The sequence below is a fragment of the Syngnathoides biaculeatus genome, chromosome 13 (assembly GCF_019802595.1).
Source record: "Syngnathoides biaculeatus isolate LvHL_M chromosome 13, ASM1980259v1, whole genome shotgun sequence".
In the NCBI taxonomy this organism is placed as follows: Eukaryota; Metazoa; Chordata; class Actinopteri; order Syngnathiformes; family Syngnathidae; genus Syngnathoides; species Syngnathoides biaculeatus.
Window position 1 is genome coordinate 26244437 of NC_084652.1, and position 24269 is coordinate 26268705.

Sequence of the window (24269 nt, forward strand, 5' to 3'; positions counted from 1 at the left end):
CACTTTTGAAAAACACGCCGAAATACATGAACTTCTCCACTTGGGGCAGTTTTTTATCCCCGACCCAGAGAGGACATGCTACACTTTTCTTACTGAGGACCATGGTCTCAGATTTGGAGGTGCTGATTCTCATCCCCGACGTTTCACACTTGACTGCAAACCACGCCAGTGAGCGTTGAAGATCATGGCTTGATAAAGCCAAAAGAAGCACATGATGACGAAAAGGCGAAACCACATACCCAAAGGAAAAAAACTGTTTTTAATATTGTGAATCTTCTTGGGGCTAAGTTCCAGTTGAATACAATATATACTGATCCATGCTCAAGTCTGGCTGGTATCATTAAGTCCCTGAACGCGGGTTACTAAACACTGTTTAAACTAAACGTGAAGAAGATCAATTCATTTGTTGTAGCTCCCATTTTCTTTCATCTATCAACCCACCCATACCAGATAACGTCTGATCAAATCACTGTCTGATCAAATGTCATTCATGAGAAATGTCAATTAAACATATGCATACACAACTACATTTCTGAAGTTACAGGTGACACTCATTCAGGCGGTCTTGTGAGACTTTCAAAAGTCTTTCAATATCATGATAATGGTCGATAAGTGACCTTTGTTCGACGCCACATGCATGTTATAGCCAACATTTTGTTGGAATTCCAAATTGTATGATTCTAAACTTGGAAGAAAATAATGTAAATTGAACATCCATCCATTTTCTGATCAGCTGACCCCCAAAAAAGGGTTGTGGGACATAAATTCATCAAAGAACTCTTATTTTCCTCCAGTTTGGTTGACATGGCTTCCATATTCGAAATGCAGTCCTCCACTTAAAATTTGTGAACCATCCTGACATGGTCACTCTTTTTGCAAAAAAGAAATTATCCAAATCACCATTTGTAACACACACACACACATACAAACGGATTTACATTCCAGATATGGACTCAGCCACTTCATAAAACAAAGCAAAGCATATTTGGTTATACAGTTATCCCTCATTTTTCAGAGTTAATTGGTACCAGAACCAACCGTGAAAAACCGTGAAATAGCGGGGGATGTATGTTTATCTAACTACTGGAATGTTGAAAACATGCAAACACTTTTTGTACTTTGCATATTTGAGACAAAAAGTGGTATTTAGTTAAATCTTTAATTATAAAACCTTATAAACATAATACATACATAGAACAAACGGGTCCAAGTGAAGAAATGGGTCCAAGCGGGATGGAACAGTTGGCGGAAGGTGTCTGGTGTTCTATGTGACAGAAGAGTATCCGCTGGGATGAAGGGCAAAGTTTATAAAAGAGTGGTGAGGCCGGCCATGGTATATGGATTAGAGACAGTGGCTCTGAAGAAACAACAGGAAGCAGAACTGGAGGTTGCAGAAATGAAGATGCGCAGGGTCTCACTTGGTGTGAACAGGTTGGATAGGATGAGAAATGATCTCATTAGAGGGACAGCAAAGTTGGATGTTTTGGAGACAAGGTTAGAGAGAGCAGACTTTGATGGTTTGGACATGTTCAGAGGCGAGAGAGTGAGTATATCGGGAGAAGGGTGCTGAGGATGGAGCTCCCAGGCAAAAGAGTGAGAGGAAGACCAAAGAAAAGGTTGATGGATGTTGTGAGGGAGGACATGAGGACAGTGCACGAGATAGACTTAAATGGAAAAAGATGGCACGCTGTGGCAACCCATAACGGGACAAGCCCAAAGAAAAAGAAGAAGCTAAACATAATATATACAGTATTCTAAATGTATAATACATACATAAATACATATATACACTTACCGTATTATATGACTGTATAGTTACCATTCATCACTCGGACTTCTGCTGGTGCTGCCGTGTGGGTACCAGAATGTTTAATCAACAGTACAGCATTTATACTTTGCCCACATGAGACAACAATTACACCACAAGTGTCTAGTTAAACAATAATTTAACGATTCAGTTCAGTTTTAGTTCCTTTCGTGGGCAGATTTTGAGAGACATCCATTGCATTCACACACTAGTATTCGGTAGGCACTTGGCCCTAAAAAATACTTCTCATTTGCAGAACTTAGTTATTGCTAAGTAGGTGTGAAATTCTAAAAGGTATCCAATACCTACGAAGAACAAAATGCTCCAAGCAAACTCTGACATAAGGGAATGATTTGGCTGCTACATCGGCTCTGCTGATACGAGACAGCCACAGTTGTTGTCGTTTGGTTGATAACTGTCAATTTTTCTCGCACTGGTTCTTCATCACAGGTAGCAGCCGAAAGAAAGATGTTTTACAATGCCCACTTTTGTTTGAGCAACCGATACCATAACAGTGCAACCCCGTTCAAATGCTTTTCTGAAATGATTTCTGCTTTGTTACGTTTTGTCGACTCGAATTCACCTATCCATAATGACGACCACTTCCTAAACTCGAAGGTGTGTGACGTCAGTCTTAAAGTGATATAGTACGTACTGTGTGATGACCTGGGTTTTTTTTTTTTTTTTGTGGGGGGGGATCACCATGCACTGAATCCACAATATGTGATCTGCGATGTATAGAGCGATTACTGTATAGTGCTGTTCATACATGAGGTAACTCAATAAATTGTACATGATTAAAAGCATTTCAATACAAAGAAAAAAACATTTAAAACAGAGAAACAATAAAAATGTAATTTTTTAAAAATGAAAATAAAAGTACAATTTGGGCAACGTGGTGGAACTACTAGCTAAAGGATTGGCCTCACACTTCTGAGGACCGGGGTTCCAGCCCCACCTATGTGGAATTTGCATGTTCCCCCCGTACTTGCATGGGTTTGCTCCAGGCACCATAGTTTCCTCCCACGTCTCAAAAACATGCATTAATTGGAGACTGCCCTTGGGTGTGATTGTGAGTGTGACACTTGTTTGTCTCTATGTGCCTTGTGATTGGCGAGCAACCAATTCAGGGTATAACCTGCCTCCTGCCCAAAGATAGCTGGTATAGGCTCCAGCACTAACACAGACCCTTATGAGGATAAGCTCAGAAAATGGATGAATGGAGAAAAAGTACAATTAAAACAGCACACAGTGCATGAAATATTGAAAAGTGTAAATACTCAAAAAAATAATGCAGCCCTATGGGGGCACAAGCCAGTGCAATCTGTAGGGCAGTCCCAAGCCAAAGAAGAAAGAAAGACAGAAAGGACAAAAAAGAAGAGAAACCAGATTCGTCTCCAGAAGAAGAAGAGGAATGCACGGGGTGTTATTTATAATGTGAATGGCGGCTATGCCCCACAGTTAGGATGTGACCGAGAGTTGAAAGAGAAATTCTGGAAGGAACTCGATGAAGTAGTTCTGAGCATCCCAAACAGAGAGAGAGTTGTGATTGATGCAGATTTTAATGGACATGTTGGCAAAGGAAACAGAGGCAATGAAGACATGATGGGTAAGTACGGCATCCAGAAAATAAACTTTGAGAGACAGATGGTGATGGACTTTGCAAAAATATGATAATACCAGGAGTGAACACTTATTTCCAGAAAAAGGAATACAGAGTGACCTACAAGAGTGGAGGTAGACACAAGCAGGTGGATTATATTTAGTGCAGCCGATGTAATCTGAAGGAGGTTACTGACTTTAGGTAGTGGGAGAGGAGAGTGTAGCTCGACAGCATAGGATGGTGGTGTATAGGATGACTCTGGTGCTGGGTAAGAAGATTAAGAAGACAAAGGTAGAGCAGAGAACAATGTGGTGAAAGCTGAGGATGGAAGAATGTTGTACGGCCTTTCAGAAAGAGACGAGACAGGCTCTCAATGGACAGTAGGATCTCCCGGAAGACTGGGCTACTACAGCCAAGGTGATCAGAGAGACAGGCAGTAGAGTACTTGGAGTGTCTTCTGGTAGGCAAGGGGAGAGGAGACTTGGTGGTGGAACCCCAAAAAACAGGAAGTCATACAAGGTAAGAGATTGGCAAAGAAGTTGGACACTCAGAGGACTGGGGAGAAAGGTAGAGGTATCAAAATCTAAACAAGAGCCATATGACATGTACACCAGGTTGGACACGAAAGAAGGAGAAAAGGATCTCTCCGGGTTGGCGAGACAGAGGGTTAGAGATGGGAAGGATGTGAAGTAGGTAAGACTGATACAGGATAGAGATTGAAATGTGTTGACTGGTGCCAGGAGTGTGCTAAATAGATGGAAAGAATACTTTGAGAAGTTGATGAATGAAGAAAATATGAGAGAAGGAGGAGTAGAAGAGGCAAGTGTGAAGGAGCAGGAAGTGGCATTGATTAGCAAGGGGAAATTTACAAAGGGATTCTGATATGCAGTGAACGCAGGGATCAGGAGGAGGAACAATTAGAAACATGGAGTCATGCACTGGAAAGGAGACAGGAGCGAGAGGCAACTGGGCTTGGTCGCCACTGAGACAAGAGTGAGAGGCGGCTGGGACTTGGTCGCTACCAAGACAGGTCCAAAAGGCGACTGGGGCTCAATCACCACTGAGAGAGGACCGAGAGGCAGCTATGGCTCGGCCACCGCTGAGACAGGAGAGAGAGACAGCTGAAGCACAGTGCCCGCCAAAACAGGAGCGAGAGGACGGCAAGGGCTCGGTGGAAGCCGCAACAGGAGTGAGATACAGCTGGGTTTCAGGTGTTGCTGCAACAGGAGCGAGAGGTGGCTGGGGTTCAGGCGCCACCATGACTTGAGCGAGAGGCAGCTTGGGTTCAGGCACTGCAGTGATTTGAGAGAGAGGCGGCGAGGGTTCAGGCACCGCTGTGACTTGAACGAGAGGTTACTGGGGGTCGGTCGGCACCGAGACAGGAACAAGAGGTGGTTGGGCTCAGCCACCATCTTGACTTGAGCAAGAGGCGGGTGGGGTTCAGGTGCCAGCATGACTTGAGTGAGAGGTGGCTTGGGGTTCAGGCGCCACTGTACCTTGAGCAGGAGACGGCTGGGGTTCAGGTGCCGACATGACTGGAGCGAGCGACCTTTCTCCTCCCCGCACCCGGTGCGCCACTGGTGAGACCGCACACCTCCCCGCCCGACCCACCTCCATGTCGGAGGAAACGGAGGCCCGCGCGTATCGACACATTGAGCACCCCTGACTTATGTACTTTATTAAGTTTTTATGATGCAGATCTTTTGTGACATTCTGAGAGGACTCCATTATGCCATCGGATGTGGATGTCTGGAATGTTTGGGAAGATAGCTGTCGACGGAGCTTATTTATGACCACTGCTGCTTTTGGACAAGTACACAAGTATACTGACGCCACACTGTCTTCTGGCTTTCGTCTTTTTTGGACATATCCGGAACATTTGCTGACTTCGAACACATTCGCCTATTTGGAACATTTGTTCAACTTTGGTGACTATACGTCATTTAGCTAGTTAGCTTGTGTTACACGCTACTATACCGTCTTTGTACTTCTATTTTGTGTTAGTTTGTTATTCTTTTGTGTTGAATTGAATTGAGTGTGATTAAATTGTCTTAAACGGAATATAAGTGCTTTGTTATATTTTGCTGGTTTGACCAAAGGGAGTCTAAATTCACACGTAACATATGTTATAAACTGTGTGACAAATTACTTCCCCCACCCCATTATTTTCTTCACTAGCTTTATACACACCTACCCGTCATTTGGAATCTACAAAACGCTTGTACTTTGCACCTGTGCAATCCATTTTTTCATGACGATAATTTCCCCTTGAGTCCAGGTCGCAATTGGAGGAAACACTCTCAGGAGACTGAAGTTTGGGCTAATTATTTGACTAAGAGGTTTCACAGCTGCAAGCAATCCGTCCGATCATCTGTTACAGTCATATAATGCGCCCAAAATAAAATGCCTCCCCACTGTTCCCCTGTCTGTTTCTTCAATCATTCCCCTGACCCCCTGGGTGTGGACAGAAGGCTCCCCCTCCCCTGTCCGGTCGTGCCGTTTGCATCTTTCACATCACCTTTGCCACATCGTTGCCCCTTCCTGGCTCCAGGATGTTTGTGGGCCTTGCATACTTGGTTGTGATAAAAAAATAAATGCAGATTTGGAAACAGAACCCCTAGTGATAAGCCCAGGTAGTCACCTATGAGGCGGCTGACTGTGAAAACATCAAATGGCCAGATAATTTCTCTGAAGTGGATTTACTCAAGGAGTTTGTCATCTTACTGTCAAAGCTCAGACCTGAATTCTCCTCACTCAGGTTTTATCTGATATAATTAAAAAAAATACACTGCATATTTATCTCATATAGTGCCAAAATACGCTACAGTTTAATGAGTTCACAAAACTCATTACAACCATAGTGGCAGCTAATGAAACCTGATTGGAAATACCAATACAGTATTAGTGCCAAAAATAGACTGTTAAAGGGTATGTAAAGTCTTCAATGCACCTTTTATTTATATTATAGAGGTTTTTATGATGAATTTAAATCTGAAATCCGTTACAAAGGAAACATTTTTAGTTTTTGGTGATCGGCCAAAAATGATCGCGCATTGCTGTATTCGCCGGAAAAACATGATAGAGTGGAAAAACCAGAGAAGGGATGTGACGTCAGAACTTAATGTAAACATCATGGCATCGCTGATTGTAAGAACGACAATGAATTTTCCGATAATTTGAGCGATGAACATGATTCTGAAGAATACAAGCTTTGTAAAGGTTTTAAAAGTTATCCATCTCTGCCAGTTAGACAGCACACACGTTTGAATGCAGATAAAATAGCTGCCGATGATGATTTGCCGACCCAGCAGTCAGACGCAAGGAGGAGGACATGGTTCGTGTTGGAAACAAAGACTGGAAAGCATTTGTGAATTTATTTTGTTTATTTAGTCATGAACTGATAAATAGTAAAGGCTTCGATATCCTGAATGTATATACAAAGTTTTCAGTCTTGTTTTAAAACTATGCAAACACTATGTATTGAGTAAATAGGTACGCGACAACCCGACAACCAGGACAAGTATTTTGCGTGTGCAATGCTTGTTTATTACTGGACCAAAAAAACACAAAGAAGCTGATAATATAGTCCACAGTCTAAATTGGTATATTTCACAAATGACGATTTTAATGAACAAAATCCATTTAAAATATCACGTTAATTTGAGAGCCATAGCTGGTCATAACTTGCTTCACCATAAATATAATTTCACGTAGTAAACTGATGCCATAAACTGACAGTACCGAGACAATTTTCTCAAGATATCAAGAGAAATACATGTGCACTAAATGATTAAAAGAGAAATGTAAATGAGGTTGATGGTTCTGTCTACTGGACTGATATGGATCTTTGAGATGAAGAAGTTTGTGAATGTGAACAGATTTTTATTATTTTTTAATTATATCCACAGGTGTGCATGTAAATGCTGCATACCCATGCAAACAACAGTGTTTTGTTGCCATGGGAGTCAACATATTCACCACAAAATGGCAGCGTATCCAGACCATCCACTGCAGTGCATGATGGAACACCCAGGATTTATTGCCAGCTGTCTGAACCCATGGGTACTGGAGGTTGCCTATTTAAAATTCAGGCAACAGTATCGGCAGCGACTGGATTTTCCACAAAATGAATAAGAGCTATTTTAAAAATTATTAATCGTAATATTTCTCCTAATTATCCGCCCAGCCTTTTGCCATTTACTTCCATCCATCTATCCATTTTCCTCATCGCTTATCCTCATAAGGGTCACGGGAGTGCTGGAGCCTATCCCAGCTGTCATCAGGCAGAAGGAACTGTTAGGTTTGTCACCTAATTTGCTGGACTGATGCACAGGAAACGGACATGAAATCGTCTTTCTGATCAGGAGGACGTGAGACAAAGGCCAGTCACAGTCTCCAAACACGTTCTGAACTAGCTTCGCACGAACTCTTTCTTTATTTCCGAAAACATACAATGTTAAAAGAAGGGGTGACCAAGCAAGTGAACAAAGGCACATTCTTTGATAACAATGTGTGTGCACTGATGAAGTTGTCCTTGGCCACTTCTTGGAAGATTAAGAGTCGAATGATGCACCTGTGTGTGGGGGCTTGTCCTGTGAACAAGATTCTTCGAAACAAGGATGATACTTTGTCTGGCTGCATTCCTATGTGCAAGTAATCTTCGAAACAAGGATTATACTGTGGCTTTGTTGCAAGTCCATCATATATATACAGTGAAGAAAATAAGTATTTCAACACCCTGCTATATTGCATGTTCTCCCACTTAGAAATCACTGAGGGGTCTGAAATTTTCATCCTAGGTGCATTTCCACTGTGAGAAAGATAATTTAAAAGAAAAATCCAGAAATCACAATGTATGATTTTTTAACAATTTATTTTTGTGACACAGCTGCAAATAATAATAATACCCTAACCCTATGAACACCTGTCTATCAACAAGAATTCTGACCCTCAAAGAACTGTTAATCTACCTTTAAAAGTCCACCTCTATTCCATGTATGATCCTGAATCAGATGCAACTGTGTGAGGTCATTAGCTGCATTAAGACACCTGTCCACCCCATACAATTAGTAAGACTCAAACGTTTGACATGTCCAAGACCAAAAAGTTGTCCAAACACACCAGAGACAAAATTGTACAACCCCACACAACTGGAAAGGGCTATGGAGAAATTGCCAAGCAGCTTAGATGAAAAAAGGTCTACTGTTGGAGCAATCATTGGAAAATGGAAGAAGCTAAACATGACGGTCAATCTCAATCAGAGTGGAGCCCCATGCAAGATATCACCTTGTGGGGTCTCAGTTATCCTTAGAAAGGTGAGGAATCAGCCCAGCCCACACGACAGGACTTGGTCAATGACCTGAAAAGAGCTGGGAACACTGTTTCCAAGGTAACTGTTAGTAATAGACTAAGACATCATGGTCTGAAATCATATATGGCACGGGAGGTTCCCATGCTTAAACAAGTACATGTCAAGGGCCAATGACCATTTGGATGATACTGAGGAGTCATGGGAGAAAGTTTTGTGTTCAGATTGTGGTGGTTTACATAATTCACCTACGGGACCCCGAGGTTCCACACACACGTTCTTGGTGGTTACTCTTCCGGTGTAGGTGGGTTAGAGAGTTCCCGCCATAATGAATTCACTCTGTTGATGTCTGCATTAAAACGAGGTTTTCTCCTGTGTCCAACACTCCACCTCCGACTCCTTTTCTTCGGCGCTACACTGGTAACCCCGACGTCAGTCCCGGCGTTTCCGAGACTGAACTGAACTAATCAAAAGTGGCTGGTGACAGATGGCTCTATCTTGCAGGTATGGTGGGTAGCTAGCAGATGCTGGACTCACCGATCTCGATCTCGTTCTCCCGAAAAAAATCAACTGCTCGCAGGTCCTTACATGGCCACACAACCTGTGTTTTGGCTGGCTGTGACTTCTTCTTCTCCTTCAGACAACTGCGTCAGCATACAACCCACCGCCACATGCTGGCAGGTGTAACATGCAAACCTATCCCACACACAGAGAACGTTAACTTCATCTGTCAACCCAGTGTCCTTGTTACCTCCTAACCCCGTGGAATTTCCCACTACAGCTCGGGTGGATAGTGTACAGCTGACATGAACTGAAAGTAGCGGTCACTGTTGGACCTCACAGCCCGGATGGATGGACTGATAGTTCGGACAGATTAATTATGATGAAAATTGTAAATCACAATGAACGATTGCCGACAATTTGAAAACTAGGAATGGCGGAGTCACATGCAGTGCATCATGGGAATATTTTCAGGCAGTTACTGACACATCAAGATAAGATGTGAATCAACATGTACCCGTGGTTAATCTAGTTCCGACATCCACAGGGAATCAATGTGGAAACAAGGCCTTTTGACAATGATAAAAATATATTCTCATTCAACCGGAATTCACGTTGAATTTAGGTTGTTCAACGGCACGATCTAATACAACGTAAATTCAACGTTGAAGCTATGTCTTGTGCCCACTGGGATGCACCACCGGCTATGCACCACAAATACGATGTGATCTAGAGATGAAAGAGAAATTCTGGAAGGAACTAGATGAAGTAGTTCTGAGCATCCCAGACAAAGAGAGATTTGTGATTGGTGCAGATTGTAATGGACATGTTGGTGAAGTAAACAGGGGCAATGAAGAATTGATGAGTAAGTACAGCATCCAGGAAAGGAACTTTGAGAGACAGATGGTGGTGGACTTTGCAAAAAGTTTGGAAATAGCAGCAGTGAATAGTTTTTTTCCAGAAGACGCAGGAACATCGAGTGACCTACAAGAGTGGAGGTAGAACCACGCAGTGGATTAATTTTGTGCAGACAATGTAAACTGAGGGAGGTTACTGATTGTAAGGTAGTGGTAGGGGAGACTGTAGCTCGACAGCATAGGATGGTGGTGTGTCAGATGACTCTAGTGGTGGGTAGGAAGATTAAGAAGAGAGAGGTAGAGCAGAGAGAACCATATGGTGGAAGATGAGAAAGGAAGAATGTTGTGTGGCCTTTCGGAAAGAGGTGAGACAGGCTCTCGATGGACAGTAGGATCTCGCGGAAGACTGGGCTACTACAGCCAAGGTAGTACTTGGTGTGTCTTCTGGAAGGAAAGGGGAGAAGAAGACTTGGTGGTGGAACCCTGAAATACAGGAAGCCATACAATGAAAGAGATTAGTGAAGAAGAAGTGGGACACTGAGAGGACTGAGTAGAGGCAAAAGGAATACACTGAGATGCGATGTAGGGCAAAGGCTAACCAAGAGGCATATGACGACATGTAGACCAGGTTGGACATGAAAGAAGGAGAAAAGGATCTCTACTGGTTGGCCAGAGAGAGGGATAGAGATGTGAAGGATGTGTAGCAGGTCAGGGTGATTAAGGATAGATTTGGAAATGTGTTGACTGGTGCTAGTCGTGTGCCAAATAGATGGAAAGAATACTTTGAGAAGTTCAGGAATGAAGAAAATGAGTACATAGAATAGTACGGGGAAAATTAGAAAGGCACTACAAAGGATGAAGAATGGAAAGGCAGTTGGTCCGGATGACATACCTGTGGAGGTATTGGAAGCAATTTAGAGAGGTGGCTGTGGAGTTTTTGACCAATTTATTCAGCAGAATACTAGCAATGAATGGAGGAAAAGTGTGCTCCCATTTTTAAGAACAAAGGCGATACTCAGACCTGTGGGAACAATAGAGGAATAAAGTTGATGAGCCACACAATGAAGTTAAGAAAGAATAGTGGAGGCTAGACTCAGGACAGATTTAAGTATGTACAGGGCATATGTGAGGGCAGCAGAACAGTGTTGGTGTGCCATAGGCTTAACAGAAGAATTTAAGGTGATGGTGGGATTGCATCAGGGATCAGCATTGAGCCCCTTCCTGTTAGCAGTTGTAATGGATAGGCTGACAGATGAGGTTAGACTGGAATCCCCTTGGATCATGATGTCCGCAGATGACATCGTGATATGCAGTGAAAGCAAGGATCAGGAGGAACAATTAGAAAGGTGGAGACATGCACTGGAAAGGAGCGGAATGAAGATCATCTTAAGTATAACAGAATATATGTGTGTGAATGAAAAGGTTGGAGGGGGAAAAGTGAGGCTCCAGGGGAGAAGAGATAGTGAGGGTCAACGACTTCAAATACTTGGGCTCAACAATTCAGAGCAATGATGAGTGTGGTAAGGAAGTGAAGAAAGGGCTCCAAGCAGGTTGGAACATCTGTCGGAAGAGATCTGGTGTGTTATGTGACAGAAGAGTCTCTGGTAGGATGAAGGGATGTCCAGAGGCGAGAGATTGAGTATCGTGGTAGAATGGTGCTGAGGATGGACCTGCCAGTTAAAAGAGCAACAGGAAGACAAAAGAGAAGGTTGGTGGAGGTTGTGAGGGAAGACATGAGGGCAGTTGATTTGAGAAAGGAAGATGCAGCATATAGACTTCCATGGAAAAAGATGACTTGCTGTAGCGACAACTAACGGGACAAGCTGAGAGGAGAAAGTGTATATTGTGATTAGTGGGTATGCCCCACAGGCAATGTTCCCACTAAACTGTGCACATGCACAATTGCGCACCACCGATGTCCACAGATATTCTGTGTTGTGCGCAGAAAAAAAAAAAAAAAATCCAACGCAAATTGAATGTATAATATACAGCTTTTCAGTTTGCAATGTGATTCAATGAGTAAGGGATGACTGCTTGCGACATCCAATGGTGCAATTCAAATACATAATGTAAAAAATGAAAAGAAGTCACTTAAGCACTGTTTAAAGAACACTTTGGCAGCACATGGAATTTTCTCTAACAATGACCTGCTGCTCGGCCACAGACTTTTCTGCCTAGTGTACCTCACACCGCCCACCTCCACTCTTCAAGGGGTACACTTATAATTACTGGGCAATGTAGAGCAAAGACGAGCTAGACATGCTGCTTAGGTTTACTCTTAATAATAATGTCAAAAGTAAAACAAGAACTGGTGTTGCTTTAAGTATGTGAATATTCGAAGAAAAAGTAATAAAACTGGATGAGATTTTCTCATTTTTGAGTGAGAAAGGTCTGGTCTGAAGCCAAAGCAGAAAGTGCAGAATGAGATGGTGTGAAATGTTAAAATTTTACATTGGCACAGCCTGATCTAGAATGAAAGCACAGACAGTACAGTAGACAAAAAGCTAATTCTGTATTTTAAATATAGGAGGCAAAATAACATTACCCTTAAAACAGTTTTGGAGCATCATTCAGCTTTCAACATGCATTACTAAAAATATTCTGCAAAAAATAATTTTGTTTTATACCAAGAAAAACAGACAAGGATATCATTGCGGATTAAAAAAAATAAATGAAAAAGTTGGAAGCGACCTTTCAAATTTATAGTTCGTGGTTGGTTTGGTTTGGTGAGCAATATATTTTTTGTTTGTTTGTTGACATTTTCATTGTAAGTTTTCAAAAACAAATAATTGTTCTTAAAAATGTTCTGATGGGAATGTAAATGCTGTAATGTGAATCTTTTAATGAGCTATATAACGTCAATGACACTGATCTGACCACAGTCCACATGTCTGATGTTGCTCACAGTGGTCAAAGTGCTCATGGGCTTAGTGTGTTTGTTTGCTCAGGCACATAAAAAAAATAGAGGGAATGTTGCCCACTAGTAGGATGTGACCTAGAGTTGAAAGAAAAATTCTGGAATGAACTAGGTGAAGTACAGTAGTTCTGAGCATCCCAGACACAGAGAGAGTTGTGATTGATCCAGATTGTAATAGACATGTTGGGGAAGGAAATTGGGGCATTGAAAATGTGATGGGTAAATACAGCATCCAGGAAACGAACTTCGGGGGACAGATGATGGTAGACTTTGCAAAAACGATGGAAATGTATGTGGTGAACACCCTTTTCCAGAAAAGGTAGGAACATATGGTATATTGGTGGATTACATTTTGGACAGACTTAATCTGAAGGAAGTTACTAACTGTAGGCAGGGGAGAGTGTAGCTCAACAGCATAGGACAGTGGTGTAGAGAATGACACTGGTGGTGGGGAAGAGGATCAAGAAGACAAAGGTAGAGTAGAGAACCATGTGGTTGAAGCTGAGAAAGGAAGGTTTTATGGAAAGAGGTGAGACGGGCTCTCAATGGAAAGTGGTAACTCCTGGAAAACTGGAGTACTCGAGCCAAGGTGATTCGAGAGACAGGCAGGAGGGTACTTGGTGTGTTTTCTGGTGGGAAAGAAGAGAAGGAGACTTGCTGACCCCAAAATACAGGAAATCATCCAAGGAAAGAGGTTACCGAAGAATTAGTGGGATACTGAGAGGACTGAGGAGAGGCGAAAGGAATACAGTGAGATGCAACATATTGCAAAGGTAGAGGTGGGGAAGGCTAAACAAGAGGCATATGACAACATACACCCAGTTGGACATAAAGTAGAAAAGGATCTCTGCAGGTTGGCCAGAGTGACAGAGATGGGAAGGATGTGCAGGAGGTAAGGTTGATTCAGGATAGAGATGGAATTGTGTTGACGAGTGCCAGCAGTGTGCTCAATAGATGGAAAGAATACTTTGAGTAGTTGATGAATGAAGAAAATGAGAGAAGAAAGAGTAGAAGAGGCAAATGTGAAGGAGCAGGAAGTGGCAATGATTAGTAAGGGGAAAGTTAGAAAGGCACTAAAGAGGATGAAAAATGGAAAAGCAGTTGGTCCTGATGACATACTTGTGGAGGTATGGTAGCTATTTAGAGAGGTGGCTGTGGAGGTTATGACCAACTTATTCAACAGAATACTTGCAAGCGAGAAGATGCCTGAAGAATGTAGAAATATGTCGGATAGTTCCCATTTTTAAGAACAAAGGCAATTTGCAGAGCTGTGGGGACTCCAGAGGAATAAAGTTGATGAGCCATACAATGAAGTTATGGGAAAGAGTAGTGGAGGCTAGACTCAGGACAGAAGTAAGTATCTGCGAGCAACAGTATGGTTTCATGCCTAGAAAGAGTTGCACAGATGCATTATTTGCTTTGCGGATGCAAGTGGAAAAGTACTAAAAAGGTCGGAAGGAGCGACATTGCGTCCTTTTGGATCTAGAGCAAGCCTATGACCGAGTACCAAGATAGTAATTTTTATGGTTATGGATAAACTGACAGGTGAGGTTAGACTGGAATCCCCTTGGATCATGATTTTCACAGATGACGATGTGATCTGCAGTGAAAGCAAGGAGCAGGTGAAGGAATAATTAGAAAGATGGAGGCATGCACCGGAAAGGAGACGAATGAAGATTAGCTGAAGTAAAACAAAAAAGGGGTGACAACTCATAAGACTTGTACCTTTCCTCTCTTTGCAAAGACCATCTTTTCTTTTTGTAATGAAAATCCACGAAGACAAGAGTGTGTCCTTGCTTATGGTGTCAGAAAGAGATTTTGCCAACACACAGCTCAGTGCTCTACTTTGGTGCTTTGTTTGGATATGTTAATTAGTCCAGTGGTACGTTACACCCACGTTCAGCAAGGTGGACAAAATCTACAACCGTCCCGAACTTCTTAGAATTGATTACAACAACGAGAGACCAGTCTGGGCAGTGTTTCGTCACTACAACAACATTATGGCAGAAATGGCAAGAAGCCTCCGCTCTCCATGGACCATCTTTTGGATGAGCAGGCACAAGAGACAGTGGCTCAAATCCAGCTTTTGCATAAGTGAGGCTGCAGAGCCGGCCTGGTAGCGCGGCAATGGAAGTATATTGCTAAATCACCACTTTCCAGGAACTTTCTTCACTAATACCAGATCCCTTGATCTCTGAAATCAACAAATTGAGGGTATATGTGACAACTGATAACGCTGTAAAGAACAACTGCATTCTGAAAATTCTGGCTTCATACATTGATTTCGGACTCTGCTATTGAGCTAGCAGGCCACACGCTGTGCCTATGCATGAATAACAGCTGATGTACAAACACAGCGACTCTAGACTTTCACTCCTCCCCGGATCTGGAGGATGTGATTGTTCAATGCAGACTGTAACAGTAATTGTACATACCTTATCAATTTCTCCTTTTAGATATATAATCTCGTGCGATCCTGCAAGGACTTCTTTTACGTACATAAAAGTACATGGCATACAAATCAAAGTTGATTATCACGCTGAAGAAAAAAAGATTGTTCCGTTTCATAATCGCAGCCTTGAGAAGTTAAGTGATAGCAGTCTGCTGAGGTACTCACAGCTGAAGACACCTCATAATATTTGGGACTGCTCCAAATATTTGGGAAAGCATTGTGTGTGTTCCGCCCACCCCCTCCGGAAGCTTGTGTAATAGGGATCCTCCCTAATAAAAGGAGAGGAGGCAAACAGAGTGTTTTCAGAACTCTTCTGTAACTGGTTACACTCTTGTGCATTTTCCTCGTAAGTAAAAAGATAACTTTTCTTTCTATATTTGAACAGCCATACCTGGAGATGTTCAGCGAAACTGTGCTAAGTTACATCAGTTACTGCACAGACTGTGTCACAGCTGAAAATCAGATCAGGAATTACCCCAATCAGAAACCCTGGATGACCAGAACTGTCCAGAAATGGCGAAAGGAGAGAAACACAGCTTTCAGCTCTGATGATGTGGCTCTCAACAGTTCAGCCTGTGCCAACCTGAAGAGGGGCCTCAGAAAGGCCAGATTGTGCTATAAGAGGAAAATCGAAGCGCACCTGCAGAGCAACAACAGCAAGCATGTTTGGTTGGGCATCCAGCATATCACGAACTACAGGACCAAACTGAATCCTGTTGCTAATAACACTTAACCATTTCTTTGCCCGGTTCGAGGTAGAAACACCAGGAATGTCCAGTCCTCACCCTGGAAAAATTAACTTCAGGGTGGTGGAGCAAGAGGTGAGGCACACACTGATGTCCATCAACACACTGAAAGCAGCTGGAGCTGATGGCACTCCAGAGGAGATACTTAAAGACTGTGGATATGAGTTGGGTAGGTAACTTACCAGGACTTTTAACCAGTCCCTGTGCCAGTCCACCATTCTATCCTGCCTCAAATTGTCCATCAAAGTCCCCCTCCCCAAAAACAAAATACACCAGAATTACTACAGACCTGTAGCTTTGCCTTCTGTGATTATTAAGTGCTTTGAGAAGCTCATTATGCAGCACATCATATCTTTCATTCCCCCCCCCATTTGATACAGTTTGCCTACAGAGTTAACCTGTCTAGAGAAGACCCTATAACCACTATCCTTCATGCTGTCCTGTCACACCTCAGACACAAAGGGAGCTATGTATTGATGATCATTGTAGACTTCAGCTCTCCCTTTAATACCATCCTCCATATTATGATGCGTGCACCACCATGGTTCACTTTGTATTGTGGCTTGAATTCAGACTTTGGGGGTCATGTCACATTCTGCGCCCCCTGCACCCCCCAAAAAACAATTCTACACTCATCAGTCTACAAAATGTTCCGAGAGGGACTTTGCTGGGGATTCTTGTAGCTTCATACAGATGTCGTCTCATTGTCACAGCACTAAATCAAACTTTTAATTAAAGTACTCTGCTTTTCTGAACAATGTATTGAACGATCCATTTTCCTCAGGCTTTCAAGGGGAAATGCATGTTCAACAGGTGCTGGCTTCATCCTTAAATATGGACCACCTGATTCACCTGTTTTTCAAAAAGATTTCTGACATTTTTTCTAATTGCACAGCCCTAAGAGTGTGTTTATTATGAATGCTGGGTCTTGTTGGTCTTCTGAGAATCTACTGCACCTACTGGTAAAATTGTTTGGCATAGCAATAAATAATAAACTGATAATATTAATTAATTTGTTAGTCACATTGTGCTACTATTATTTTGAACAATATTATTTGTCTTGGCATGTCTCAACACGTGAGGCATACAAAAGATTTCCAAGCAGAGGTATAAAATAATGAACAATTAGCCATGTCAGCATTTTGGATGGTTATTCCTTGGGTAAAGTTCTTTTAATACAGTCCAAAAATGCAAAGAAGAAATGAGTTGAACAGCACAGATTTATTTTAACAGACCGTTATTTTTAAAATCTTTATATTCACTTAACGGGGATAAATTCATGAATAGTAGTATGGATATATTTCTGATTTGCATTTTACTGACACGAGGGAATTACTGGAGGCAGTTGTAACGTGGCATTTCCTTAGTCAAAGAACACAACGAACAGTATGATTTCACTACCTCTCTTTTCAAAATGACCACAATGAACAATGACAAAGACAAATTGATGGAAATGAAAAGGAACAGTTAGATGAACAATAAATGTGATGAATGTGATGAAATGAATTACATTACATGATGTGGGCCTTGTTGAATCTGAACAATCTGTGACTATGGACATTTAACATACCATCAAAAACAAATTTCCATCATACAATAAAAATTATGTTTATATTGAAGTTATATAATCAAACTTGACAGTATGGTAGATTACGGGTCAGCAATCCCTGATAGTGTCACAGTTCTTTGGACCTGAGCTCAAATCCAGCCTTTGCATGTTTTCTCAGTGTCATGGGTTTCCTCCCAGATCCCCAACACATGCATGGTAGGTTAATTCAAAATTAAATTGTCCAGAGGTGTGAATGTGACTGCGAATGGTAATTTGTTTATATGTGCCCTGCGATTGGCTGGTGACCAGTGTGTACAGTGTACACTGAATCTCAAAGATAGCTTGGATAGGCTCCAACATGGCCATGACCATAGTGAGGATTAGCGGTTTGAAAAATGGATGGCTGGCTGGGTAATCAAACATAATAGAAATCAAATCGTAAAACCTAGATTATGACCAAGTGGTTGAATGTATAGAATATACACTGTAGAAAAAAAAAACAAGACCTAAATTGAACCACTACATCCAAAATGTAGGACTTCATGATTCCAAGTCTACTTTAATTTCTGCCATCATTCACTTCACTTTTCTCCCTCCGTCCTTTGTTCTTTTTTCTGTTTTTTTTCCCCTGAATGAATCCATCAGGTTGAAGGCTCCCAAGTAGTGACCGAGCAGAATACCCTGCTTCATCGGAAGTATACTGTATAGAGAAAGCAGAATAGAAATTCGTTGAGCAAGGAAAATAAAATAGCACTATACAGTATATATTACAGGTATAACAGTACATGCACAGTACATCTTTGTATTCAGATTTTTCAAGAAAGGGCTAGCGAATTTTGCTGCAGTTGCATGAAGATGAGGCAGCTGTCTCAAAAGAAGCAGGTTCTACATCACGTCCGAGGGAGCTGCCTTGAATGAACTGTTGCAGCTGCTGATGCAGTTTCTCGTTCCACAGCATTCTATGTGTTTATGGTCAATACATTGTTTGTTAACATGTATATGTAACTTACTACTTCAGTGTATTGATTTTGTACAGGTATAGAAAGTCTCAGGTATTTCACAAATTGTGAGGACAAGAAGAAAAGAAAATGTTGTATGTCAAAATATTTTTAAAATATCATTTTGGTGTAAAAAAAAAATAGCCATCTTGACAGTAAACATTGGATTAACATGCTGATGTCAGAAGTACAGATGTTCTCTTTTAGCTGGCCATGACCTCTTTTTTTGAGACCAAAAATTGAGTCTCACTGAAATTTCAAACTTGTCATGGATTCGTGAAGTACTATGCCCAGATCTAAAATAGAAAAAATTTATATATTTACATTTTAAATTGTTTGGCACATTATCAAATAAATTAAAGGCAATAATAAAAACTATTTCAGTACTTTTCGTTTCGGCTGTTAGGGGTCGCCATAGTGTGTCATCTTTTTCCATCTTCCCTCTTTCCATCTCTGCTTGTGCTCCATGACTATCACTAACTCTGCGCATAATGGTTGGATGTAAGCAAAAATAATTCTCCTTCGTGGCGTAAAATGGACATTTGTAGGTGTAATTTCCACCTCAGTGGTCCTTTATCATCCGATCCCAAATCTAATTGGGTTTGTGGTTGAAATCATTAAAAAAAGTTAAGTAATTTTATTTTAATGAAAAAAGACTATTACAATATGTGACTTAAATTTAGCATGTCTGTAATTCAAACTTGGAAGATGTCTTTATTCAAATTGAATGAATGAATAAATAAAGATTAGTTGAGTCTTGTGGTCGAAAATAAAGTAAAAATCCAAAGTCACGTTGTCTTAATTGGAAATAAGAGTGATATCCTCACTCCTCCCTGACCCCAAATTTAAAAAAATCTGTAGTACATTTTTGTTGTTGTTGTCGTTAATGAGGAACAACATCTAGAAAAGAGTGAGAACGAAATTGACTACTGCACAGAATTAGCTCCTCTGCAAAGTCTGTCATGAGCAGAACAATTTCCATGTGTAGGGCTGCCATTATGCCACCAATTATAGCCTTACCAAACATTGTGGTGATCCCTAATAGGTTCAATGAGTCACCTATTATAATGGCTGAAACCATCTATGAGGTCCTCAAGGACAGGACCTTAATAATGTGTGTGTGTGTGTGTGTGTGTGTGCGTGTGTGTAGGTGTAAATGGACCATGATGTGCCAAACGTGATGTGGTCACATCAGTCGAGAGAGAACAATGGACGTGTTTTCATATGAAGGATGGCTGGATGAAAAATTCTCAACTCTTTCCACCATTAATGTTACTTTTATCCTGTACAGCTCAAAAGAAAATATTTTGGGAGAAACAAAACCCGTAAAATAAAAAGTTTCCATAAATATGTACTCTCTCAACAAATTTGTTGGAGTACCTTTGACCTTTATTACTGCACTTAATAAATAATAATTAATAAGATGGCATTGTAACTTTAGCCAGGGCAGGCTGTGAACCAGAAATTATGACTATCTTTGGCCATGATGTGAGCTTATCTCTAAAGGCTTTAGCAATTATGAATGAGCTTCCATATCTTTCTTCTAAAACGTTCCATGCTGAATGGTACGCTGCATCAGAAAATAACTCAATAGCTTTTTTTTTGCAGGTCCACCCACATATTTGCGTAGGTAGCAGACCTTTTCATTCATTCAGCATTCACTGGAATGTTCTTCCTGTCGATCAGAGTTTGAAATGACATTTTCCAGTCCTTGTACTTTAGTGGGTCTCCACTGAACACTGAAGGCTCTGGCACAGGCAGACAGCTTGCATTGATTGCTTCTGCAAGTGCACTGGCTAGTTTAGTGCTTTGTTCTTGGTGGGCAGAAAGCTGCTCCCTTACCGCATTTGGGTTTAACACAGCAGGTTGAACATGTGAACTAGTTTGTAGTCTCAAATTCACTGTAAAATTTCTTACTTTAGATGCAGGTTTCTTGTGCTCAGTTTCATGAAGCCACTCAGATATTTATTGATCTGAGTCTCCTTCTTGTGTATAGGCTTGCAGTCTAGCCTTCGCTGCATTCATGTTGTTAACTACCTCTAAATGCTGTATTTGCATTCGCTTATGTTCTAGAGTTTTTAAGCCTAGCAGCATTTTCAGCTTCCTGAAGAGCACATTTTTCTGTTTTCATTTTCCAGCATTTCAAGCTCTTGTTACATTCCATTTTTTGCAGTACATGCAAAGTGGCTTGAGTTGCAGCGAACTCTGCTACAGCTTCTTGTATCTTTACAGAATACCGATTTGAATGTCCTGATTTTAAGCTTGAACTTACTGCTTACCTACTTCCCTTTGAGTTCACGTTAGATCTTTGGGGAGGTTGTAGAATCATTCTCAACTCAGCCTTATTTATCTGTCTTTCCCATCAGATCCTATTGCAAGATCTGTTTGGTGAGAGCATCACGTGTCACCTCGACGACAAGTCTCACCATCAGGTGTCTTATGTTGACGAAGTGCTTCATATGCTTCTTTCACTTCTGATGAAGCATTGTGTATTTTAGTCATTTGGTCTTGTAGTATCTCATTGGGGAGGGTTCCATCATATGCTCTTTCAGCGTCCCACACAAGAGATTTCCACTTCTTGTAGGCAGTTGTGAAACCTTTCAAAAGCCTTCTTCATTTGCTTTCTTGGAGCTCTTTGCCTTTTTCTGTAAGTGTTCTAAGCTCTCTGACTTCTGCTTAGTTCCTCTTGAGCAGCAGCTTGTGTTTCAATGCCAAATGTCATTGTTTTCTAATGAATTTTAATTTAAATTAGCATCTTTAAGATCTTGATATGACTGCTGATTACTTTTATAACTTCAGCATTATCAAGATAGAAATCCATATTGATCTAGTTAACTTTCTTTAGCATAAAGATTACTTCTAAGTTTATACTTCCAAATCAAAATGGAATTGGTAATTACTAATAAATCAACCTCTTTAACCTTACATTTTACCAACAAATTTCAGGATGTGTAAATGTCAGAAAAAGTTTTTCTTGGAGCACAAATTAACTTGTTTTCACTTGCAATTAATTACTTCACCTTGTTACCTTAGCAGTATAAAAAACAACCTTTGGCTAAATGGATATATAAATATGATGAAATCAGAAACAACGTAATTGTTATAGTGTACACACAACCGCGAAACCGCACCCTTAGCACTTAGAGAGACCCTTATAAGCAGATGATAAGCTAAACCTTCTTAACATTCAACTTGTTTAAATGTTACTTGTTGCTAGCTTAACCACACGATGCTTTTGGACTCTGCTTGCTGTTTGCTTTTTTTACCGGTGAGAGCACAGTCTTAATTGCTTGTTGCTAAGATGCGACGTAACAGCATGACTACTCTGAGAGAGATAATCTAAAAAGGAAAATCCACAAATCACAATCTATGATTTAATGATTTGTGTGATACAGCTGCAAATAAATATTTGAACACCTGTCTTGGCGAGAATTCTGACAATCAAAGACATTTTAGTCCACCTTTAAAATACCACCTCCACTCCATGTATTATCCTGAATCAGATGCACGAGTATGAGGTCGTTAGCTGCATAAAGACACCTCTGCACCCCATACAATCAGTAAGACTCAAACTTGTAAAATGGCCAAAACCAAAGAGCTGTCCAAAGACACCAGAGACAAAATTGTACAACTTCACACGGCTGGAAAGGGCTACGGAGAAATTGCAAAGCAGCTTGGTGAAAAAAGGTCCACTGTTGGACAAATCACGAGAATATGGAAGAAGCTAACCATGACACTCAATCTCAATCAGAGTGGAGCACCATGCAAGATGTCACCGCGTGGGGTCTCAATGATCCTTGGAAAGGTGAGTAATCAGCCCAGGACTACACGACAGGACTTGGTCAATGACCTGAATAGAGCTGGGACCACCGTTTCCAAGGTGACTGTTGGTAATACACAAAGACAACATGGTTGGAAATTATGCATGCCACGGAAGGTTCCCCTGCTTAAACCAGCACACATGAAGGCCCGTCTTAAGTTTGCCAATGACCATTTGGATGATACAGAGGAGTTATGGGAGAAAGTTTTATGTTCAAATGAGATGAAAATTGAACTTTTTGGTCATAATTCCACTAACCATGTTTGGAGGAAGACAAATGATTAGTTCCATCCCAAGAACACCTATTTCAACATGACAATGACCCGAAGCACACAGCCAGGAAAACCAAGGAGTGGGTCCGTAAGAAGCATATCAAGGTTCTGACATGGCCTAGCGAGTCTCCAGACCTAAACCCAATAGGAAATTTTGGAGGGAACTGAAACTCTGTGTTTCTCAGTGACAGCCCAGAAACCTGTCTGATCTAAAGAAGATCTGTATGGAGGAGTGGGCCAAAATCCCTCCTGCAGTGTGTTCAAACCTGGTGAACTACAGGAAACGTTTGACCTCTGTAATTTCAAACAAAGGCTACTGGCCAGGCACTCACAGATGGAGGAGAATCTAATGGAATTCAGTCAGTCCTGCCAGTCCTGCCTTTTTTTGCATCTGCCATTTGTGATCTCTTAGTAAATCAGGCCCTGAGATTACTAGTCAGACACCTTTGGCTATTTTGTTCAAGAAAATGACCAGTGACTTTTTCAGGTGTAGTTTTAGAAACTCTTTCGACTCCTACATGGCTGCAATCAGAGCATGATATATTCAACCCCTAAAACCCTTGCACAAAGCTGAGATATTCCTATGATCCATGAAACAAACATCAAAACAACAATGCCTCGCTTCTCTTCATCTGTCAATACTTTGCACCTGCACACTCATCACAGGACATAGCCAATACGGCACCCAGTCAAAATACAACCGGGAAGATTATCCTATAGAGACTATACTATTTCCGTGTTCATCAGTACAGGCCATTTATTTGATTGACTTCATTCCGTTTCATGTAAAAACTTTAAGCGTCATGACTGGTGCAATGTCAGGTTTCCCGAAGAAGGTTATCCTTTATGAAGAGTTTTGCTATGCAGTAATCCCTCTCTATTTCGCGGATCACCGATTGTGAATTCAGTGCACCGCGGGTTTTTTTTTTAATCCCCCCCCAAAAAAGCCAGGTCGTCTCACAGTACATATGTATCTATATGTATATCACTTTACAAAGCCCCCCACCGCCCGCACCCTCCCCCCAAAAAAAAAGCCAGATCCATCTTTTGGAGGTGATTGGCTGCAACATCAAAGCTCCACCCAGCATCACCCGTTCTCCCTCCGTCCTTCTTCCATTGTGCCATTTCCCAGGTCTGTTGACTGCGTGTGCATAACCTCTCGAATTCAAAATGTATCCAAAGCGCTCCTGTTTGATCTTAAAGCTGCTGCCGAAACACCCAAGCTGAAGAGAAAGATGCAAAATTAGAGGATTCCTTGAAAATGAAGCTTCTTCCGTTTTGTGGACAGCGGATTGCAAAACTAAAAGCTCTGGTGACTGTGGAAGAGGAGGAGAGGGAGCTGATGGATCGGCAAAAAGTGATACTTTTGGATGTGATCAAAGACCACAGAAGTTATGGTTTTGTGATGCCATTATAGCATGAATGAATCAGCGGCGCGC

General features: G+C 41.4%; 2 protein-coding genes across 7 annotated transcripts in view; both read right to left on the reverse strand.

Annotated features, from left to right (window-relative positions):
* The window catches only part of slc44a5a (solute carrier family 44 member 5a), a 151484-nt gene extending 135843 nt beyond the window's left edge, over positions 1-15641 (reverse strand). For all 4 annotated transcript variants that reach the window (XM_061838550.1, XM_061838548.1, XM_061838547.1 and 1 more), the window contains exon 1: positions 15429-15641. The gene's annotated coding sequence lies outside the window, so the exon portion shown is untranslated. The remainder of the gene's footprint in view (positions 1-15428) is intronic.
* A 1756-nt stretch (positions 15642-17397) lies between these two features.
* Positions 17398-24269, reverse strand: part of sdr16c5a (short chain dehydrogenase/reductase family 16C, member 5a) — a 65214-nt gene continuing 58342 nt past the window's right edge. For all 3 annotated transcript variants that reach the window (XM_061838812.1, XM_061838809.1, XM_061838813.1), the window contains one exon: positions 17398-18440. In XM_061838812.1, the coding sequence (XP_061694796.1) occupies positions 18317-18440 (124 nt within the window). In that variant the 3' untranslated portion in view covers positions 17398-18316. The remainder of the gene's footprint in view (positions 18441-24269) is intronic.